This window comes from Venturia canescens, chromosome 9 (genome assembly GCF_019457755.1).
Source record: "Venturia canescens isolate UGA chromosome 9, ASM1945775v1, whole genome shotgun sequence".
Classification (NCBI taxonomy): Eukaryota; Metazoa; Arthropoda; class Insecta; order Hymenoptera; family Ichneumonidae; genus Venturia; species Venturia canescens.
Window position 1 is genome coordinate 20702709 of NC_057429.1, and position 21740 is coordinate 20724448.

General features: G+C 42.8%; 2 protein-coding genes across 2 annotated transcripts; one reads left to right on the forward strand and one right to left on the reverse strand.

Moving 5' to 3' along the window:
• Positions 1–297: 297 nt before the first annotated feature.
• On the forward strand, positions 298–16879 carry LOC122416631 (uncharacterized). Its single transcript, XM_043429700.1, has 5 exons — positions 298–1151; positions 1230–1329; positions 9230–9312; positions 9665–12521; positions 13072–16879. Exons 3-5 carry the CDS (start codon positions 9237–9239, stop codon positions 16427–16429), a joined length of 6291 nt encoding a protein of 2096 aa, XP_043285635.1. The 5' UTR covers positions 298–1151; positions 1230–1329; positions 9230–9236; the 3' UTR covers positions 16430–16879.
• LOC122415943 (GATA zinc finger domain-containing protein 14-like) lies at positions 16863–21052 on the reverse strand. The gene is made up of 5 exons (XM_043428553.1): positions 20540–21052; positions 19579–20118; positions 19255–19505; positions 18421–19153; positions 16863–18082 (listed from the first exon to the last, which is right to left on the reverse strand). The coding sequence occupies exons 2-5, from the start codon at positions 20116–20118 to the stop codon at positions 17714–17716; spliced, it is 1893 nt and encodes a 630-aa protein (XP_043284488.1). The 5' UTR covers positions 20540–21052; the 3' UTR covers positions 16863–17713.
• Between the last annotated feature and the right edge of the window lie 688 nt (positions 21053–21740).

The window sequence follows — 21740 nt, forward strand, 5'->3', positions numbered from 1 at the left end:
ACGTGTAGACTCGATGGCAAATACCAAGGACACGAGAAATAGTATCCTCCTCACTGGGCTACACTACTTACTACGTACCACCGACACACTGCGAAAGAAGGGATCAAACCTACCCAACTACGAAATCCCCTCCCCCAACCACCTCGCTTGCACCTATTAAATTTCAAGACCAAGCCGCAACGAGATGAGACGAAGAAGAAGAAGAAGAGAAGAAGTAGAAGAATAAGGCATGGGAAAGGCTACAACGAGGGGGCGTTTATTCCCAACTGAGCCTCAGTACAAATTCGACATCAACCACGTCGCACTTATCACAACTACTTCGACCTTCCAAAACGACTCAAACGCCCGAGCTTTTCGCGCCACTACGAAAATTCGCGCTGCTACACTCAACGCTTTTGTTACTCTCGGCGACGTTTTCAATTTTATCGCTCCTCAAGAATCGAAATACGAAAGTTCAACGACTGCCAGATTTTTCTGGACACTCTGCTTGATTTTGGTATTCTCGGATTGCATTTCATTCTCTTCGAGGCACCGTTTTTTTGCCCTCTGGAACAACGCGCTCTCTGCGGAAAATTCCGGAAAAATTTCAACTTTCATCTTGAGTTGCCAAGTTTGTCTTCTGACATTTCCATCAACTGAGATTTCGCACCTCTTTTTTATGCGGCCAAATCTGTCGGAGAGAATTCTATTCCCTCGATAAGAGTGGACCAACGGGCGGGCAGCTTTCAGTGAGGATCGATACACCGAGTGGATTCAGTGTGTAGAATCGATTCCGAGAGAATCGACAAAAAATTGGAGCGCAACGAATTTTTCGATCGACTTGAAAAAGCCTGGATACGAAAAAAAAAAACGCGCATTACAGTGACTGTACCGAGATACAAAAAAGGCGTTAAAAAGAATAAAGTTGGGCGAGAGTGTCCCGAAACGTGATAATCTTTCGTTCGTCGACACATCCGAACGGATTCTCAACACGAAACCTTAAATTCGAGTATACTCGTGATTTGGAGGCAACGGAAAACAGTTCGATCTAAAGTTTCGGGCATAGCTTCGCAGCAGTTGTTCAAGATAATTGTAATTCATCGAGTGATCGTTAAATCCTGGAGTTGAATCCACGAGAAGCCGAAGCTCACTAAATGAATGAATAATACGAGGTAGAACTGCGATTACTTTAATACAAAAACCAAAATCTCACGTTTCGTGTTGCTATATTTATTTTCAATTTGGAATAGGCACAAAGTGAATCCAGTTCGATGGAATTTTCTATCGTCGCCAAAACGTCGAAAGGTGGAATAATTTCGGCGAAAGTCTCCTCTCCGATGACAATAACAGGTGAGTTTTGAGCGATTCAATGAATTTCATAATATCGAGAGTGAAAATCGTTTTCGAGGAAAGATTATCCAATCGTCTGAATCAGCGAAGTCTCTTTACCACCGGAGAAACAAAAAATCGTTTAAAAAAAGAGGGACACGGAATTAATGACGCCGCGGGACATACAAGCGTATGCCAATTTAATTCAATTATTATTTCACCACTCGAGAACGAGCTGTTGAACACACACTTTATGAATATTAACGAGATATTCGTCTTCTTGGTCTCGTTTTTGAAATCAGCTCCTTCAAACTCATTTGCATAATAGGATATTTATATGCTTAAAAACAAATGATCACGGCTTCTTGCTGCAGCAATTAATTTTCTTCTTCTTATCACTTTTTTTATCACTTCATTCAAGAAAATCTTGAAAATGAAACAGGTCCTTGAAACTTTTGATGATTCAGTAAAACATTCACATTGCGTATTCAGATTTTAGCGATAAAATTGAGGACCAAATTATACAAATTGAGCACACTTTGTTATAAAAGGGGAAATACAAAAAGATGTTGGAAAGCCTATAAAGCTCGTGAAATATTTTCGGTGCCAATCCCAGGAATTTGCGTGTCGCGCTCGAGTCTGTGAATGTTTTGATCATGCGATAGCCAGTGATGGAACGTAGCGTAACGCCTGACGAGAAGAACCATTCGAGAAAAAAAATGACAGTTGAGCACGAAAAGATTTTCCTCCCGAGGTGATTTATTCATGGTGCACCCGCGCTTCAACGAGAAACGCCCACCCATCATCGGACACTACTTTTTCCCCTAGTTCTGCAGTCACGGTATTGGAAGTTATAGTTTCCTCTGTATATGAAGCGACAAAAGAATTCCCAGCTTGGACGTAGCGTGTACACGCGTGATCGTGCCAGTATTAAAAATGCATTGCGCGACGTGTGGAAAAATTCTTTAATTTCTAACTGTAATTTATCACAAAAGTGGATTTGCTAGTGGATTTTTTGAAGGGTATTTCCATGGGTGAATTGAAAAATAGATGAATGTCGTCTTAGTCAATTCCTCATCGATTCGAGAATTGAAAATGAATGATTAAGCATCCGGAATAAATATTGTACAAAGCGTTATAATTGATCATGAGACTCCGTTAATTTACGCATCACTGAATACGAAGGTGGTAATTACTCGGATAATAATGAACTATGTATATCGAGCAACGATTGCACGCGTACAAGCAAAGGAAATTCGTTGGCATTGCTCCCGGTGCGTCGACGACGATCTTCCTCGCCATGTCCCATCAACGGTTGTATTTCCTGCTCTCGACAAGGATACACCGTTAACTTTCGACGGTACCAAAGCTCGATTAGACTTTGGTAATTCTCACTCTCTGACAACATTTATAATGTCATTTTTCAAGTACCGACAAAAAATAGGTTTTTTATGACGCATTTGGATGTCGAATTTTTGGGTTTTTCTGAACGACCATCAAAATTCATAACTATCTTAATTGGGTGGTTGAGAAGCACAGTTTTTGTGGACAAAAATCCTACAAAATTAAAGTTTCCTCGTGAAAAAGGAAAAATTGAATTTGCCCGAATTCGCGGTGTCGTAGCCTCGAGTCGATCGAGCCTGTTGATCTGTATTGCCACTGTTATGGCTTTTTTTTCACGATATTGCCTCCCCTTTTGTACACGCAATGGCTCGTCGCGTTCTCGGGAGATCCCGGACATTCTATCGCACAAATAAATCATCATACGTCCCTCATTTGCTTCGCACGAATCTCGAGCAACGGGTCTTTCTAAATTCGTTTCTTTTGATCGCAAACATCAGCTCGAAGGAATACGAAACGAATAAAAGATTCACGAATTAAACGTAAATTCCATTAGCCGTGTGCAAAACAATGGGGTTGGATAAAATCTTGCACGAGTCGTAATGACAACGTGGCCAATTCTTTTTCGTCGTTCCACACTCCTGTTTCGTATCTAGAATAAAAAATATTTCTTTTTTTCTCACTCGGCATAATGAACGATCCCGCAATATTTGCTTCAACCACCACCTGCCTCGTGATTATTATGTTTGACCGTAAAATCTCCTGATTTATCTTCTGATACTGCATTTTATGTGACGGTTTGTAAGCCATTACGTTAACTCTTTTCATTTTTCTCCCAAACGTCATTGATGTCATAATTTATAAAGCAATCGATTTTAACGAGTATCAAAATCAATATTTTTACTTTCCGAGTACAATATAAAACTGGTGAGGCCCCAAAAGAATCCTCGAGTTGGCAAATGAGATTGGCGAGCATTTGCATTTGATCGCGAATCGTGTCGTGCGTTTGCGAGACTGTTTTGCCCGGTTCGGAACTTTTACTCGAGACTCGTTCTCGGAAAGTGCAGACGGGGGGGGGGGGGGGGGACGCGTTGCATCGTCATTATACAACTTCGCGTGTCTCGAGGCGATGGATGGAGCACCCTTAATTGCGACCATCATTGCAGTGCGCTGCGTGCTGAATTCTCAATGTTTTCTTTTGTTTTTTTTATATTCTGATTACCATCGCGTGAGGGTTTACTTGCGTTAGTCAAAATTGAAGTTCGATCCTATGAAAAAAGTAGAGATTAATGTATTGGTAGATACGCGCGCGCGATAATTTCGTTCCAAGCAGTCGTAAACAACGAATGTTTTATTCTCGAGCCTGTAAATATACGGATATGGAAGAAATTCCTCGTCTCGAGAAATCCCGAGGATGAAAAGCTGTGAATTTCCAAATGAAGGAGAATGGATGGTTCCGAGTTGGTGACTCGTCATTTATAACATGCAAGATAAGACGTTGAGAAGAGAACGAGGAGACACAGGAAGTTCCGCTATGTCCCACATAGCGCGAGCTCACGATTCTGCGACGCCGAGGATTATAAGCGGTTCAAATATTCGCACATATACCTATATAAGAACCTTTACTTTTTTCTTCTCCCCTCACCAACGTATTACGACGCCATATTACGTTTTTTCTCCTTTCTTCCTTCGTCGTTCTCTTGGTTTCTTCGCCATATATTAAAATTCATTTTCATTTTGTCTTTCGTTCATTTCTCTATCTGATTTTTCGGTCAATTAACTTTGCCAAATTCCTGATAGTCCTCTTCTTAATTTTTCTTCTCTCGTTCGATCTCGAAGATCATTTTTTTCCGCATATTTTCCTTATTCGTTGTCAATGATTCTTCTTCTATCGAAATTCGGGTAACGCAAATGCTCAGGAGAAGCAGCGCAATCGAGCCATGGAAAGAGCTCGCTTTACGGGGGTTCGCGAATTCCATGAAAATTCTTAGGATAACTCGGAAACGCGTTCCGAGCTCGCGCTCCGCTTATGGTTGTTTTTCCGCGCGCTACTCGCGCCCAATGAATAATGCACGCTTGTTCGAGATTCACCGAGAAGGAATAATAACGAGCCCTTGCTTATCTCCGCTGTTTTATTTTCAAGCGCAACAACAACTCCGAGCTTGGCCACCAAAGTACAAAAATTCAACGCTCTTTTGTGATTTTCTAGGCTTGTTTATTCATCAGATACACACTTTTTTCTGTTTATCGCTGAAACCAATTTCACGGGGTATTAAAACGTTGGGGTGAAGTTTGCATGAAATTTCGCACATGAATACGCCCAAGCAGGACTATCTTCCAAGTGATCATTGTCGATTGCCCAGTTAGATTTGAGCCGAATGGCGTTCGTGAACACGAGAAAATGTGTCTTTTTCCACGGGAATGAGTATGCGCGTAAATAAATAATTATAAATTACATTTCATACGGTTCTTTGGACAGATTCGCTTTATCGAATATTTTATAAAATCCCCGAGTTGAGAGCACGCGAAGATAATCTTATTTCCGTCATCCCGCAGGATCGTTAATGTCCTCCGGAGTTGTTTATACTTATAAAAACAGCGAGCTACTCCATAACGGGACCAAACCCACGATTCCTCACTTATCGATAGTTCCCTTTGGTATAATTGTAGTGAAATGAGTTCGATGCCACAGGTAATTTCGAATCGGTTCGCTCCTCGAATGTACAGACGCTGTTTCTGGCTATTTTCAATGCAATCTAGAATCGAATTATTCATTTTTCAACATCGAGGAAGCAAGGAATGTTTATTGAAATTTATTGTATCATAGTTTTCTATCGAATCCGACGATCAGTTCGGTTTTCAACTAATAACATTCTCAAAACATCGAATTCCGAGGATAATGAAGGTAGTTCAAAGCTCCTTGGATTTTAATCATTAGGAGAGAGTAGAGGTTGCATGAAAAATGAATGAAATTACAAGCCTCATCGATGAAATTGACCCTGGTGCACTATGAAAAAAAATATCAAACGTACCCGACGATAGATCTCTAGTTAGAGAAGAATGGAGGTTGAAAATTCCTCAGACCGAATCGACTGTGTTGTCGGTGTTACTCGAGGTCTGTTATTATCCTACGACAACGTCTCGCGGGCTCTGGTTCAAGGACCCATCCTGCTCTTAACCCTTTTTCCATCTCTCTTTTTCTCTTTCGTCTCAATCGTCGGTTTGCCTTCCTCTCTTCTTCCTTCTCGCGTATTCTCATCTGACCATCGCGACTGGATCAATTCGTCTCTTTCCTCCTTTTGCTCAACTCCTAACGCTCGCTCTCCGTCTCTCTCTCTCTCTCCCTGCAGCTGTTTCCCCATCTGCTTGTGCCGGAGAGACTGGGACTCGTCTTCTATGGAAGGCTTCACGGTTATACAGTAACATAACGATCGCTTAGCATACGCTAACGTTACAAGAAGAAGGTTATTCAACCCGTTGAATTCCCCGAGCATCGTCATCGTTTTACCTCCGCTCATGGTGCGCACGGCCACACGAGTCCTTGAGCGTGTGCGTGCGCACGTCAGGTACAGAGTGACCAAGAGACGCCCTCTTTATACTTGTATTAAATTTTTACCTTCAAACAAACACGTGTGTTTTTACACGTGCACGCGCACCGGTGTGTGCGTATGCGCGCTTGTTTATCCCGTCTCGCGGGCATAAGTAACGGGGTTTTTCGAGGCTCGGGGAACCCTCTCGTTGGTGCCTTTTATACAAAGCGATATACACTCGGTATATCGACATTGCTTGAGGTCCTCTTCCCCTTTCCCGCCGTCTCCTTCTTCTCCTCCTCCTCCTCCTCTTCCTCCCTCTTCTTCTTCCTTTTCTTCCTCTTTATTCTCTCTTCTTTCTCTCTTTCGCACTCGAAGAGCGAGCCTCGCATTCAGTCAGCCGTACAGTCGAAAGATCGTCCTCTTCTGCATTGGCCGTACCAACATTTTCTTCCAACTTTTTAAAGCCTCCTCTACTTTCCGTACGAAACTTCATTGCGGACTCAAATCCAACGCCCTCACTCGATCGTCGTCTCTTGCGGCCGTTCAAATCACCCGCTATCGACCCCGCGGTATTTCAGTCTCTTCGTTCCTCTCTTCGCGTCAACCTCGATCGTTTTTTTTCAGTTTTTTTCCGCCGGATTTATCAATTTGATCGTTTTTTCCATTCGCGTTTGTTCGTCTCGTTTATTTAGTGCCGGTTATATCGAGTGCGTCGATGCCCCGGTAAGGGGATCGTGGATCCAAGCGGTAAGATTTTCGAAATATTGACCAACCTTCGTTGTCACAATAGATCTCAAAAAACGTTGATCGGAGGATGTCTTGTTTCATAAAAACTTGCGCTTAGCGCTATACCGAGTTGATTAAAAATGCTGATGTTCCACATTCGAAGCTGTGGAATCATTTGAATAATTAATCGCAACAACGATTTCATTAATTGGTGAAGGATCAATTTAATTTAACTTTTTGTATTAAAAACAAAGTATTTGCATGTAAGAATATTCGGAATCTCGACTTTTTATGGGTGCACCACCGTGCTCATCGTACTCAACTTTAATTAAATCTACAAGATTTAATCGAATAATCCTGATAACACGAGGAAGTTTGGCTCGCGTGTATGTAATATTCCAAATATGGCGATCCAGCCGCTCGGTGATTTCAATGCGGAACACGTTCGGCTCGCTCCCTGAATAAAATATCAAACGTTTTTATATGCATGAGAATTTCCCAGCTTGATTTTCGAGACTCTCAATATTCATTATTATTACATTATTTATTGCACTGAATAATTCAATGATCTTTACATTTCGATGCATATAAGAAGCCAATAGTTTTGATGAATCGATTGAAAAGGATTCGTAACCTTGAGGAATTTTAGATCGTTCAATTTATTTCTGAAATATCCCGTATATCGTATTGGAGTATACGATTGAAACGGAGCGAGCGCCCAATCAGGGATTCCAGCTTTTTTTACCTCTGAAGAATCTGTTCCGCAAGTGCTCGTCGTACCGGAAACCCCGAAAAGCGATTGACGGTATTCGCCCATCATCATAATTTCTTTCGCCCTCGGTTCGTTGACTTTAACAGGCATGAGTAACTCGTGCGCTCGAAAGATTCACGGATATAGGTCTATGCAGCTTCGACAATCATTCAGCCGTGTTTATATCGATGGGATTTTCATGCGCGTCTCGAAAAAAACAACATTTCGTTTCTCTTCAATCCGGAAGTATGAAAATAAACGTTAGCATAATTCAGCAAAAAATAGCTTCCGATCGGCTGGAGAAAATTTCTGTGCGCATCGGATCGTCGTCGACCGCCTGAGCGCATTGAGAAAAAAAATCGGTATCGGCGATTTCGGCCGCTCGTGAAATTCCAACGCATCGGTTTTATAGATCGCGGGCTTTGGAACGGAATTCAATGTCGTGTAGAATTAAACTGTATTCGACAGTTATGTCCACGTTCCTGAAACACCCACTCTCGTTCGATCCAACGAAACATGATGCCAAAACGAGGAGAGAGAAAGAAAGAAAGAGATCCAGAAATATATACCTATATCGAAACGTAGCATAAAAGATACACACACCAATGGGTCCCGTTATCGTCGCGCCTCTGTGTCAGTTACTCTTGAAAGTGAGCAGGAAAATGCAACGGTAAAAAAAATACTGACCACTTGATTATGAGACCACAGGCTTGAGCATAAAAAATGGGATATTTGATGAATTCATCGATCCGGACGCGGATGTTGTAAATTTTTCATTTTTTTTCAAGTCTTCATTCGCTCAAGTGGCCTTTGAATCGTTGGGCGATTGTCACTATTCCCTGCTGGCTTCTCCTCGATCTATACGCTTCGGTGGCTCTCGTGTTCCCAATGAATCTCGATAAATTTATGAAATTATGCGTGCGGTAGGGATTTTCAGATGGACAGCCGAATAATTGGGGAGTAAATGGCGTTATAAGACTTGCCGAATTCACCTCGAGAATCGATTGTTCGTTGTGTCAATCGAATACGAACGATCCCGAGACCTTGGTCCGTTAAATCGGCGATAAAGGATTCGTATCGTGTTGTTGATCACATCGTTTCGAAGACTTGCGTCATTTGAAGCAGCGTCGCGATGCAGCACGAGCGTGACTAACGAATCGCTTCGTCTCTATTTTTTCATTCTCACGTAGCTTTGAATTTTTCGATTGACGAAAAAATCGTTAAATTTCGTCATACCATTGATTTGCAGGGATTTCGCGTCACGTCGCAACCGCACGGGATTTCGTCAAATTTCGAGCTTTATTCTTTCCAGAAGAAATGGAAAATTTTTCAAATTTCCTTACGGTTTAAGCCGGTTTATTGCACATAAATGTTGAACGGTATTTTAAAGGCAGTTTTTCGTGATGACAGAATTTAAAAAATCGCGAACGTAGGTTCGCTGTAAAATTTACGATTCTCGGCCTCATTTTCTTCACAACAGTCGAATAAAAATGATGGCTGCGCGCGTTGATTTTTATTTTGCGTTGAAAAGCGGTTTTCTACAACCCGAATCGTTTGCTTCTGTTTTCAGTGCAATAATGCGGTTCAAGCTGTTAAATCTTCTGTTGATCCTACTGGTCGTGGGATCGAACGACGCCAGACCCTCGAAACCTGGTAAGTGTGTAAATCCGGTATATTCTTACTAATTTTCGAACACATATTTATCGATTGCCTCGGGGCGTTGCCAACTGTAAAAGTGCAGCTTTTAGGCTCTCAATGGAAAGTGAATGATCGATCAATGGTTGTCTCATTGGAAAGACAGTAATTAAACGATGCACCGTAATCAAAAGGTTTTTGAAAGCCGGTCATCAAACGGCCACAGTTTCTAACCCCGTGGGAAAGTTGTCATAGCATAAATAAAAGCACAGCAGGGCCGCGGCGATTGATCGTCGGGGCGCGTTTGTTACAAAATGAATGACGTTTCGAGGAAGTGTTTAATAATACGTTATGAACTTACTTGTTGCAGGGAGTCCGGAAGTGGGGAAAGAAAATGTCGAGAAATCAGTAACCACCGAAGGGATCGTCGATGGGTCGTGGAATTCGTCGAGGCGACCGACCGAGCATAGAAGCTCGTCGGTCGTTAAAAGTGATAGCAGGTACAGAGGCCGGACGGAAAATAATACACAATTAAGCGATATATATTATCAAAGCCATTTTGCTCCCGGCTCAGTAAATAGTTTCAAGATCGACGATAATTTCGGTTTACCGAATGATTGGCGATTATTAGGAGCTTCGAGAATCGTGAAATCAAATTCGGACGTTCGATCGATCGTATCCGATAAGTTAATAGACGATTTCAAGAGTCTACGTTTTACCGTTACGAAATCCGTGGATCCGCGCAGTCGTCAAAACGTTACCCGCCAGAATCTAAATGCGAAGTTAAAAAAATTTCACGAGTCATTGATAGAAGATCCGTTGGTTAGGCAGGACGATCATAATGCTAATGATACGCGTGAAGCTTTTCTAAGATTTAACGAGAACGATGATTTGTCACGAATTTCGGTGAAAGGAAAAAATAGAGTGGTCTTAAGATCGGATTATTACGAGAAACCGTTGAGAGACGAGACTCATTTGAAGCCGATCAGTCTAGTAGCTCCCGAGGACGCTTCCGGCAACACGAGTTATCACGAATTGAAAAATTGGCCGAACGATGCACTTCAGAACGTCGAAGATCTTTTTAATTACGATAAATACACATCAAACATAGAGACACTGACCGACCAACAAACTCCGCTGATCAATGCTCTTGTCCCCATTGGAAGTAGCATTAAAAAACGAAAGAAAAAACCTATCATTCAAATATCTGGATCGGAATCGAACAATCCTCAATATCAAAATCCTGCGAGCTCGAACTATCATAAATTGCCATCTAGCACCCAACAATCATTGCCCTCGAGTTCGAGCTACGACCGCCAACCGCTTGGACAGCCCAACGTCCAAGAAATCATTCAATGGCTTCAAATACCAGCTTTTGCTACGAATAAAAATCAAACTTACTCGCTGGTTAATGTCCTGCCTGCAGAATCCGTCACGAAACCCTTCGATCACACGTATCATGACTTTGGCATTTCGAGACCCATCACTTCAGCCACGACCTATTTCGAGCCAGAAAATTATTATGCCGGCACGCCTCCGACCAATCATGATTCCGTGAACGAAATTTCAACGGGAATCACTCACTACCAAGAAATTTCAAGCCCGAATCCTGGCTCCCATCGACCAATGAAGGATCCCACCAATTCTTATCAGCAATTAGAAACTCACAAACATCATTTATCGGCTGTTAATTATCACGAACAATCGCAGCTCCAAAATCAACAATCCTCATTGCATTATCAGCCGTCAGGCGGAAATGAACTCGCAACAGACTTTCCTGACCAATCACTCCATTATTACGATAACGGAAACAATCAAAAGCCCTACCCGAGCCATCACTACGTGCCGAGGCCGACCTCGGAAAGTCCATCAACCGGGTCTAGCCGTCCCGCCGAGACGGTCAGTCTTCCAACAGCTGTCGTGACTCTCTTGACCGATTTGGCAAGTAAGCAAACTCATGCGAGATGGCCGGTGTTCAAACCATCTTCCGAAATCACTCAAAATACCATAGTTCACATTCTCAATCCTGGCTCGAAAAAGCCGAATGTAACCGTCAGTGAAATGCAAGTGGCGCAAGTTGAGAAACCCCTGGGCACGTCAGAAAACAATACGAATGGTCCTGCAACACCTCCAAACGTTCATATTATGTTCATGAACGAGGACATGCAGAATATGGAGGACCCTCTAGGCCAGTCGATACCGCAGGACCAGTTGCCAGATAAAAATTGTCCAACCATCATGATCAACTCTATAACCCGAGTAAACAACACTATACAGAGCAAAGAAGGTTGTACCGACCTCAATATCGTTATAAACTCTCAAGTTCTGAGTACAAACGTCTTCAATACTGGATCGAGCGTTCCCCAAGGGGACGCTGATCCTCAGGACAAGTACGTAGATGGCCCTGTTTCCGAAAGTTCCCACCGTCCTGGTGACAATTACAATTCTCTGGAGACTCTTAATTCCCCATCGGAGGCTGACGACGATGAGGATTCCGACAGAGATGAGTTGTTCGATCCTGAGGCAGTGGAGGACGACGGTTCGGTTTTTAGTACGACCTCTCACGTCACTCAAGAGTCCGAAATTTTCGTGTCGACCGGCGACCCTCACGAGGGCGGCTTCGACGCTATCGGAGAATCTGTTCCCGACAGTCTTGTCGACGTTTCGCCCTCGTTGAGTCAGCTTCCCGTTAGTGAAATTCGACCCCAACTAATCCCATCGCTAATAGCGGACTCCGGAGTCGGCCAAGCGATCGGTGATTCTTCAGCCGGTGGGCCGTTTCCAGCTCTCGCGGCTGGTGCCGGACCGCTTTCAGGTGCTGCAGGCGGTGGTGGTTCTGCTGCGGCAGTTGGAAATTCTCCAGGCTCAACGGCGTTGGCTCCCGTAGGCAACGATGACGACGACGACGACGATGATTTTGACATGAGCCCATCTGGCCTCGTGGATTCCGTAGGCTCCATTTTTACCTATTTTTCGTTCTTGAACCCTTTCAATTATGGACTTTTCAGCATCGCTGCTGCACCCTTCGCCGCCGCTGCTGCGGGTCTCATCGGCGTCGCCGCTATTTTCTTTCCATGGGCCCTACCGGGTGTTCTTGATTTTGGTCGTGCCGCCGATCAAGTCACTATTCGATTCAGACCGAGCCTCGAACAAGTCGTAAAACAGTCCATTCATAAGTACAGGGATTGGCACGAATTAAAAAGCAAACGAAAGAAGAGAAAAAGATGAGCGAAATATTTTCATTGAACGCATATCGAGTCGTTGAATGAATTTTATTATTCTATTCAAATTTTAATATGATCGTCTTCGCCTAATCTACTGATTCTTCGATTCTTCCACCAGTCCGAGATTAAATCCGATCGATCAAACTTCTTTTTTAACCCACTCTTGCCCTCGAATTTCCAATATAAACGGCTGAATCTCTAGCGTTAATATCAAAAGTATGTAATTTTATTTATTTTTTTGTAATTAACTCGACGACGTTTCGATGACAGAATCGAATTAGTTCATTATCTTATACCTTAATCCATGAGAATTTACAAATTTTCAGGGCATTAATAGCGTCAACGTTCGCTTATTCATAAATTTTGTAACGATAATAAATAATTAGTAAACGACAAGTCTTTTCATTTACTATAGTCTAAGAGATCGTATGCGGTTAATTAACTCATTTTTAAATGACACCCGAGAAAAAAAAATCAAAATCGGTAAGTATGTTAATTTCTGATTTACGACGAATATTCGAAATGAAGTGGAAGATTGAAGCTGAGCGAAAAGTCTGATGGGTTCGTTTCTGTTTTGCAGGACCGCGCTCAAGTCGCTGGATCAATCACTGAGGACTGTGGCAACGCAATTGCTCAACGTGAGCAATACCGAGTCGAAAGAACCAATCGAAAGTCCCAACGCGACAAAACTGAAAGCCTCAAACGTTTTGTTGGTACAGAATAACGATGAAAAAGCGAGTTACGGTCCTCTGAGATTCGGGGATAACGACAAGAGCGTCGTTGCATTAGTCGACAACGTGAATCCCGGTGCGGGCTCGATGGTCTCCGTCGGTTTTGGCAGGCCCGTCAATTCCAAATTCGGTTTCTTCGAGTCGAGTCATCCCGGTGTAGCGATGGCAATGACGGAAGAAGAATTGGAGAGAGAATTGAGCAGCTCGACGAGACTGATGACGGCTCACAAAAATCGCCCGACAACGACCGGTGGGATTTCCACCTGGATACTTCTTAACCCACCAACGACGACGGATAATCCATTGATCGATCGCGAATCGAGTGACAACGATCAAAAGTTGGACGATAAGCCAACTACACCGATCGAAATTATCGAAACGACTGCGAAGAGCGAAGTAAAAACAGCTTCGACGCTCGAAAAATCGTCATCGTCGCAATCCACCACCCCAATGGAGAGAATAACGACTTTAACGACTTTGACCAAGAGCACGACACCCGCGTTGAAAAAAACTACCGTCCACCCGATCGTAACTACTGAAAAAACTCCTAAACCCACTCAAACGACGAAAGTCACCTCGATCCCAAAGACTTCTGTAGTCACCGAGCCAACGGCGCAGAAAGCTGAGTCAACGGTCTCCATATCGACAGCAAAGACTACGACTACCACGAGAAAACCCCTGGACACCAGTCGATCGACCATGAGACCGAAACTAACGACTCCGAAACCTACGAACGTTACGTCGAAACCAGTGGCGACCAAGGTCTCGAGACCTCCTGTTCAATCTACCAAAACAAAGCCATCCCCGACGAGAAAAACAACCACTAAAGCTTCGGTAGAAACGACGAAGCATCCGAGCACTTCGAAAGTCGAAAAAGTCACATTCAGGCCCGTCTCGATGATCACAACTCCGAAATCAGTTGAGAATCAATTGAACGCGGAGCGACCGATTTTCTTGACGAAGCTCAAAACTTCCTTCACCGCTGACTCCACTGCCAATTCCGTCCAACCGACACGCACAAATAACGCAACAATTTTCACGAACGCGACTCGATCTCCTGATCCTGAAAATTCGCCAGTTTCTACAAAGACGAAAAAACCAAACAAAAATAATAACGTTCTCAAAGTACAGCTAAAAAAACCCACGGAATCGCAAACGAATATCGAGATCGAGCCGATAAAAGTAAACGCTCCCGTGTTGCGAATCGAAAAGATTGAGAGCAAGGAGAAAGCTTCTCCCAAAAGAAACGCAACGAAAACGGCAGCTCCTTTGATTCCCGAAGAATCTCGAATCGGCGTTGCGACAAAATTCAATCCCGATATCAAGAAAATCGAAACCGAGTCTTCGAGCTCGAACGAATCGACGATCGTTACGAGCACCAAACGGCCTCACAAGAGGAAGAAGAACAAGCTACGACGACGAAGACCAACGAGTCCTGCACCACCTTCGTCAACGTCTCTTCAACCAACCGCGACGACCCTTTTGGCAGAACCTTCGACGGCTGTCACGACCACGGAGAGTTCGAACATTTTGTCGGAACTGGGAATTATCGACAATACCATTCAAGAATCGAAAATAGCTCCTGAATCAAAAGTCACGGCCGTAAGCGGTACGAAAAATAAGAAAAAGCAAACCCAAAAACCGATCGGTACTCAAATTTACAACTATTTGTCTCGCGAAGTAATGCCAAGTTTTGGAGTAATGTCCCTGGTCGGATTGGGCATTGGTTTGGCCTCCTACTTTCTTTATCCATTTGGAGGTGCAATAGCACGGAGGAATTACGTCGTCGAGCCGAATTACAAGTACAACATGGAGGAATATGGGGGCAATTATGGTCAGAGCGAGGAGGAAGTGTTTTCCAAAGTTCTCCAAGGTATGACCCACCAAGACGGCAAATACGGTGGTATCAAAGATTACGAATCGAATTTCTATCGCTATCAACAATCTTTCGATCACACTCGTCCGGATGTTAAACCGACGACGAGAAGAATACTAGACACATCGAAATACTCGACAGATCCTGTTTCGATTCATCGACCAATGGCAACTACCCGTTACGGCAGTAGCGACAAACATCGCAATACCGATTTCAAGTATCCGGAGTTATCGACCACTCCGAATTATTACGAAAGACAAAAAAAGCCTGATTTCGTTGGAAAAAAGTCGGTCGATCGTCAATTCGTTGTCGGGAATATCCCGAAGGAATACGGTTACGATAACAGGGCCAATTTAGCTGCTAATTTGCCGATTCCTACCGAAAGTGTTCCCAACGAGATGCAGGACGAATACAAGTTTCCAGTCCAACCGGTCGACGTCTCGTCGGCTTATGGCCACGCCGAAGCTTACAAATCGAACGACGATTATGAGGAGATCGAAATAACACCGAGCGCCGTTCAGGTCGAGCACGGACCGCGATCTCTGAATCTCGCTACCGCGAAGCTGGCACGAAAGAAGCGAGAGTCGGTTATTCAACTTATACCATCGAGAAGCGAGATTGAAAAAGAAGAAAAAGAGATCGAGACTGAAGAACCTTTGAGCAACGAGATTCTCGATATCATCGATTCTGTCATTCCTACCAACGGAATCAATAACGACCACCGTCCCGTCTTCAATGTCAAGGAAGACGAGAAAAAAGCTGGCCAAGATTCCGGGCTCGACTCGTCCAGTAATTCCATTCGTTCAACCGACAAAAAAACTTCTGGGCCAAATGAGAATGGCTCGATTCCTGGAAATATCGAAAACACAACTGTCAATTACAAAAAAATTGCTATCAGAATTGAGGCGACGAGGAAAACGAGTACCGAAAAGAATACAGAGAAAATTGGCTCGCTAGGGGAAACTGTGAGAAATCCTTCCGAACCAGGAATTACGAGCTCCGAGATTTTTGACTCCGCTGACTCAACGACTCCCACGATTTCCAGCACCGTTCCGAGTCTCACCATCGATGAAATACTCGGTACAACCGGAAATACCGATGAATCGAATTCACCAGATTCTACTGTCGAGTGGAGCGACGGAACCACGAAGAAACCGATCGAGGAACGATTCAATATATTTTCATTTGTAAAAAAAATAGCTGAGGTCAAGCTGAGACTCGGCGTTGCCATTTTGAAGCACGCGAGCGAAGGATTCGCCAGGTACTTGGGTCATGTCCAAAAACGCATCAATGGCGAAGAGTGACTCACCTCATGGAAGAACAAGATTATTAAGGACAAATTAATCGAGTTATTATTTGATGTTTAATTGCCAGTCTACGTTGTTTACTTCGATGGATATACGACTATGATTATTATTTTATCGCTGCCCCGATGAATCTGTTCACTCGTCGCATTCTCTTTATTCTCTCGAACGGGTTCATTCGGTTCTGCAATTATTTTTCAAAATCTTCGTTACGACGCTTTTTCGTGATTTTCGAAAAGTTTTTGTGCAGATTTTGGAAGATTGAGCAAGGGCGGGATCTTTCGAAATTGCGATCAATTCGAATTGATGATTTTCGGTTAAAAAAATGCATCAAAATTTTAATCTTGTGGAAAAACGATGATATGCGTTGTCTATCCAATTATTTAATTCAACTATTGAAGTCTTGTCGAAAATTTATTCATTTCAAAGAAACTCTGCGGAAACTCCATACTTTATTCTTGTCAGTCGTTTTTACAATCCATAAAATTATCAGTATTTCTCCGTAGTTTTTCTGACCGCGGATCAAAATTCTCATCGAATCAAACTTATTCTACTTGAGAAGAAAAAACGAGGATGAGGTTCGGGATTGTTCGCAATCGGTGCTGACGGAAGAACGTCGAAATGAAATCACACCTTACCTTCAACGTGTTTTTTCGTTCTAATCCGGTGTGGGATTCGTGATGACGAATTTCGTAGTATAATTTATTATTTGTAAAGTTCAACGATAACAAATCAATGACATTTGTCAAATAAGTTTAAATACATGAATAAATGTAATCTAAACGATCGAATACTGTATGCTGTAAATAAAACATTCGAATTGTTGTACAATTATAAACGGAGTATTTTTCATAAAACCCTAAATAATTTGATGGCATATAGTTTCGTACTTTGAAGAATATTTCACGACGTTGATAATAATCATTCCAATTTTATTGCAATCAATTTTTTCGAACGAACAAATTTTACGTTTTTTATTTTCAAAAATCCAAAAAACAAATGTTTCCTTTCGGAATTCTACAATTACGGGGAGCAGGTTCGATGAGTCGGCGCGTTCAAAGAAATAAATAACCTTAACGATACATAAATACAAAAGTAAGACATTAACGAATAAATAAATATTTAAATCTACTGTGCGAAATTGCAACGTTCATAGAAAAAAAAAAGAAAACAAAGAACGATTGAACGTTGAAAACGAAACAACAAAACAGCTGGTTACGTTTCAACGTCGAGGGAGCATCGAGGAAGATTTAGAATCGCGGATTTTTTGCTTCAGGATCGTTCTCAATTCCTCACAAATTTCTCATGATAATTGAAGCTCGGAGTATTCGAGGGATGATAAAAAACGGGGAGTTGAGATGAGGAGCGTTTTTTTCGACCGAGCATCATGGGTATCATGACAGCCATGGTTGCCGGTAACATACCGGCACCGACAGCGGCTAAAACCGCAGAGTTCGAGGGTCTATTGGATACGGTGTTTCTGATTGGTCTATGGTTAACAATAAACGGTTTCAACCCGGTTGTTAATCTGCTGTCTTCGTATTCCTTTCTGCTCTGATCGACGGTCTTGAATGTTTTCTCAACTTCGAGGAGTCCGCCGTGTGACGTGGTTGTGTTAGTTCCATTTATGGAGGGTAGAACGGTCAAACGTACCTGAGACGAATTACGAATTGATGGATGTTGCGAAAAGTCGGTCGATGCAAATAAACGTAAATAAATGAGTCATTGGAAGAGTAGATAAACGAGTGGAAGTTGAATGAAAAACATGGGAAAAGTAGAGAAAGAATAAAAGCTTATGCGTGAGTCACCCATAAGTGGAGAAAAATAAAGTTCGTGGAAAGGTCCCATAGTCTTGCAATCTTTTTTGTTTTTGTTCTGGTATTGTGCATCCAGCTCGTGTCCGGTAACGCAGCAGTTTTCGAAGTAGGCGAGTGATTTGTTTAGTTGTTCTGTTTTTTTTTTTCGTGTCTTTCTTAAATCCCTAGACCAACCTGACGTTTGGAGGTCATCACCGCAACGGTTCCATCGTCGTCCTGTGCCCCGACTCTTGCCGGAGATTTCGTATTGATCGTCGTCGCGTCCTGGTCTTTCTCATTGTCCATTTTCATCGATCTTTGCCGGGATTTCGAATAGCCGCGATTCGTCGATAACAAAACCCATTGACCTTCACCGTTCGATGGGTGACTCGGTGGATGTTCCGGGGTATATTGATAGTGAGATAATTGCTGTGGACGATTACTCTGATAGTCGCTCGTTGGTCTACCGAAATTCGATGGCTTGTCCTTGTAAAGCTCGAACTTTGATGGGTAATTGTTTAAGGGCTCTCTCCAATCGTGATTCGAGTCTTCGTGCTGATGATTTTGTTGATGGTGATGATGATTGTTGTTGCCGTCGTAATTGTTCGTAAATCTGTCTCTGTCGTTATAAGAATATTTATTGTTGTTATTGGACGAGGAATGCGTATATTTGTCCCAGCTCGTTGGGAAGTTCGATGGTCTGTCATCCGTTATTATCTCCAAGTTGGGCTTGTACGAATCAGTCGACGGGAATTTGTCCCACGATGATTGCGGCCTCTCCGGTGGCCATTTCTGAGCTTGATTCAAATTGTGGTCGAAACGATCATCGAAGTACGATGGTCGCGTTGATACTTGAGGTCTCGGCGGTTGCGAGGGTATCGGTCTGCTCGAATGGTAATCCGGTCGTTGCACTTTCGGAGGTTCTGGCCTGGAATTCGTTAACGATTTATTTATTTTGATGAAATTCATTTGCGCGATTCATCATTGAAGGTTGATCGACGCATTTATGATCATTGTCGGTTGACTCACCATGGTTCGTTGTTTATGTAAGCGGGCCTCGAAGGAAATTCGGAATTCCATGGCTTGACGTTACTCGGCTTATCCCACGATTGCATATCTGGCCAGGGCCGTTGAGAACTCGAACTTGCCTGCCATTTTGAAATTTTGCTTTTCGACCATGGAATCGCTTCCAGAGTTACCCACCCGTTGCGATCGTCATTCGCATTTCCTCCGAAATATTTGTTTCTTTTTATGGTGTCATTGAGGTCTTGTTGGTTCAGCTAAATTAAATTTCAATGGTAGAAATATCGAGCCGTTATCGAATCTTTTAACAGAAAACGTGAAAATACTTACGTCGGTACTTTCGAGGGTCGAATTGATCGAATTTTCTATGGTTTTATTAACTTCGGAAACTTTATCGGGTTCCAGGTTCGGAACGACATCCTCATTATCATTTTTATGCTCATTCAACTTTTCTAAATCAGGTTTGCCGATGCGAAATGGAAAATTGTAATTTTTCTCGGTGGTAGATTTAATTTTATTGGCGTAGTCATCGAGAAATTTGTTCAGCACATCTGGATCGAAGGTTGAACTTTCAATGAAGGAATTGCGACGTTCGAGATTAGCTTTGAGGCTCTCGCGAATCATGGTCTCATCGTCGATACGAAATGACGACCTCGATTTCTCAGGATTACTGGCGTCTGCTCGATTAACCGAAGGCTCGCGTCCTCCCTCGGCGACGAACCTCGATTTATCGATTCCCATAAACCTGCTCAACGGATCCGTCGAGTTGGTTGGTACCTTGACGAAATAACGAGTATCGCATACGGAAAACTTCATCGTAAACGCGATCGTCAATAGGACCACGAAAAAACTCCCTTTCGAGCCCATCATCTGGAAAAGAAGCGATAAAAAAATCAGCAAATGACTAATAAGCGATCGATCAGTTGTTCAACTTAATCTTTGAGAATTCAGAACGAATATTCCGACGATATCATAGGCAAATATATGTAGGAAATAAATCTGCCAAGTACAAGTTTCTGCTTCTTCTAATTCCACTAATCCGAGATTCCGCGCGATTGGCGGGGAACCCTTGGCGGAATTATCTCAAAAGTGATACATCAGTATTCCCACCGCATATTTTCTCGATCTCCATAAAAAAAAACCATACATTATCGTAACTCGGTGGAAACGAAATGAAAACTCTCATCTTTTAAGCGAACCATTTTCAAAGTGACACTCGTTAAAAAAATGGATAAAAGTAGAATTCATTCCGCACATCGATCACTCAGCACAGAGTATAATTTGCACTAACCGTCGATGGTGAGTGTTTCGGCGGGACTTTTTGACCCCGCGCGTGTCAATCACATATATACAAACGGATATACGTGTGTTGTAGCAAGTGTATATTTATTCCGAACGTTGGAGAGATCGTCGCGCTCGTCGAAACATCCGTGGTAAGGATTTGTCGAATTTTTGTTCTTCTCTATCCGGATGAGATGCTCCGAAGCGTGTACAAAAATGACGTTAACTGCTCGAGACACGAGATAGCTCTGGGACTCGGTCTATGGCCTCGTTTGCTTTTAATCCAGGTCCCCACTTCGTTGGTCAAAGTGGTCCACATTTTCCTTCCCTCTCACTCGCGGGCATGAATCTCTTCACCCGCTTACTAATACATGCATTCGCGCGCTATCAGTCTCTATATTTGTATGTACAACTTGTATATACATCATAAAAGAGCTTTGCGGTTCTCTCCGACTTGCATCGCGCGATTCACGTCCAAGAAAGAACACAGATATTACTTATCTTTCACTGCGCCCTTGCCTGGCCCGCGGAACACGAGAGGAAGGATCATGAGTTATAGTCTTCCAGCACGGTGAACCAACTCGCTCGCTCTCCCGATTCTCGGCTCTCCGGGGCATCGATCGTAAACATTCACCGATTAATCGATTTTTTTCGTACTTTTAAAACTTGAGCCATTTTTTTGTTCTAGTTTTTAATTAGAGTTTCTCTTGTTTTCATTTTATGATGAGTTTGCGGGAAATAGTTCTTGGAGAGAATGAAAAAACTTCGAAATCGCTGCAACGAATGCTACGACACCGATATTCGCGAAAACTTAATCCATCATGAAAGTGTTGAATATTTTTTCATTTTCTAAGATGAAACGTAATTGTTACAACGTAGCACAAAACAATGCAGAGATCCTCGCTAAAGTTGGACAATCTTCTTGAGTGTAACGATGACTCAATGAGAAAAAGATAAATGCGCAGAAGGGAATAGAGAAAAAAAGAACAATCTCTAACCGTAACTTGGCGGATTATTCCGCGGTACTCGCGAATCGTCATCCTTTTTTCCCCATTTTTATCCTTAATTCGAGAAAAAGAAGCGTGAAGATCATTGCCAAGGCTTTTTCCGTTTGATCTTCATTCTCGTGACACGGTGACAGGCAGTCGGACTTGGTCACGGTCTAATTACGGTGCAAAACTTTTCTGACATGGCATTCGTACAATTTTGCA

What these genes read in the sequence shown, in the direction of transcription:
- LOC122416631 (XM_043429700.1), top strand. Translation starts at nt 9,237, where the DNA reads ATGCGGTTCAAGCTGTTAAATCTTCTGTTGATCCTACTGGTCGTGGGA. An exon ending in CGCCAGACCCTCGAAACCTG is followed by an intron (nt 9,313 to 9,664) that starts GTAAGTGTGTAA and finishes TACTTGTTGCAG; the next exon opens with GGAGTCCGGAAGTGGGGAAA. An exon ending in CGAAAGAAGAGAAAAAGATG is followed by an intron (nt 12,522 to 13,071) that starts AGCGAAATATTT and finishes CTGAGCGAAAAG; the next exon opens with TCTGATGGGTTCGTTTCTGT.
- LOC122415943 (XM_043428553.1), bottom strand. Translation starts at nt 20,118, where the DNA reads ATGATGGGCTCGAAAGGGAGTTTTTTCGTGGTCCTATTGACGATCGCG. An exon ending in TACATAAACAACGAACCATG is followed by an intron (nt 19,154 to 19,254) that starts GTGAGTCAACCG and finishes AACGAATTCCAG; the next exon opens with GCCAGAACCTCCGAAAGTGC. An exon ending in TGATGACCTCCAAACGTCAG is followed by an intron (nt 18,083 to 18,420) that starts GTTGGTCTAGGG and finishes AATTCGTCTCAG; the next exon opens with GTACGTTTGACCGTTCTACC.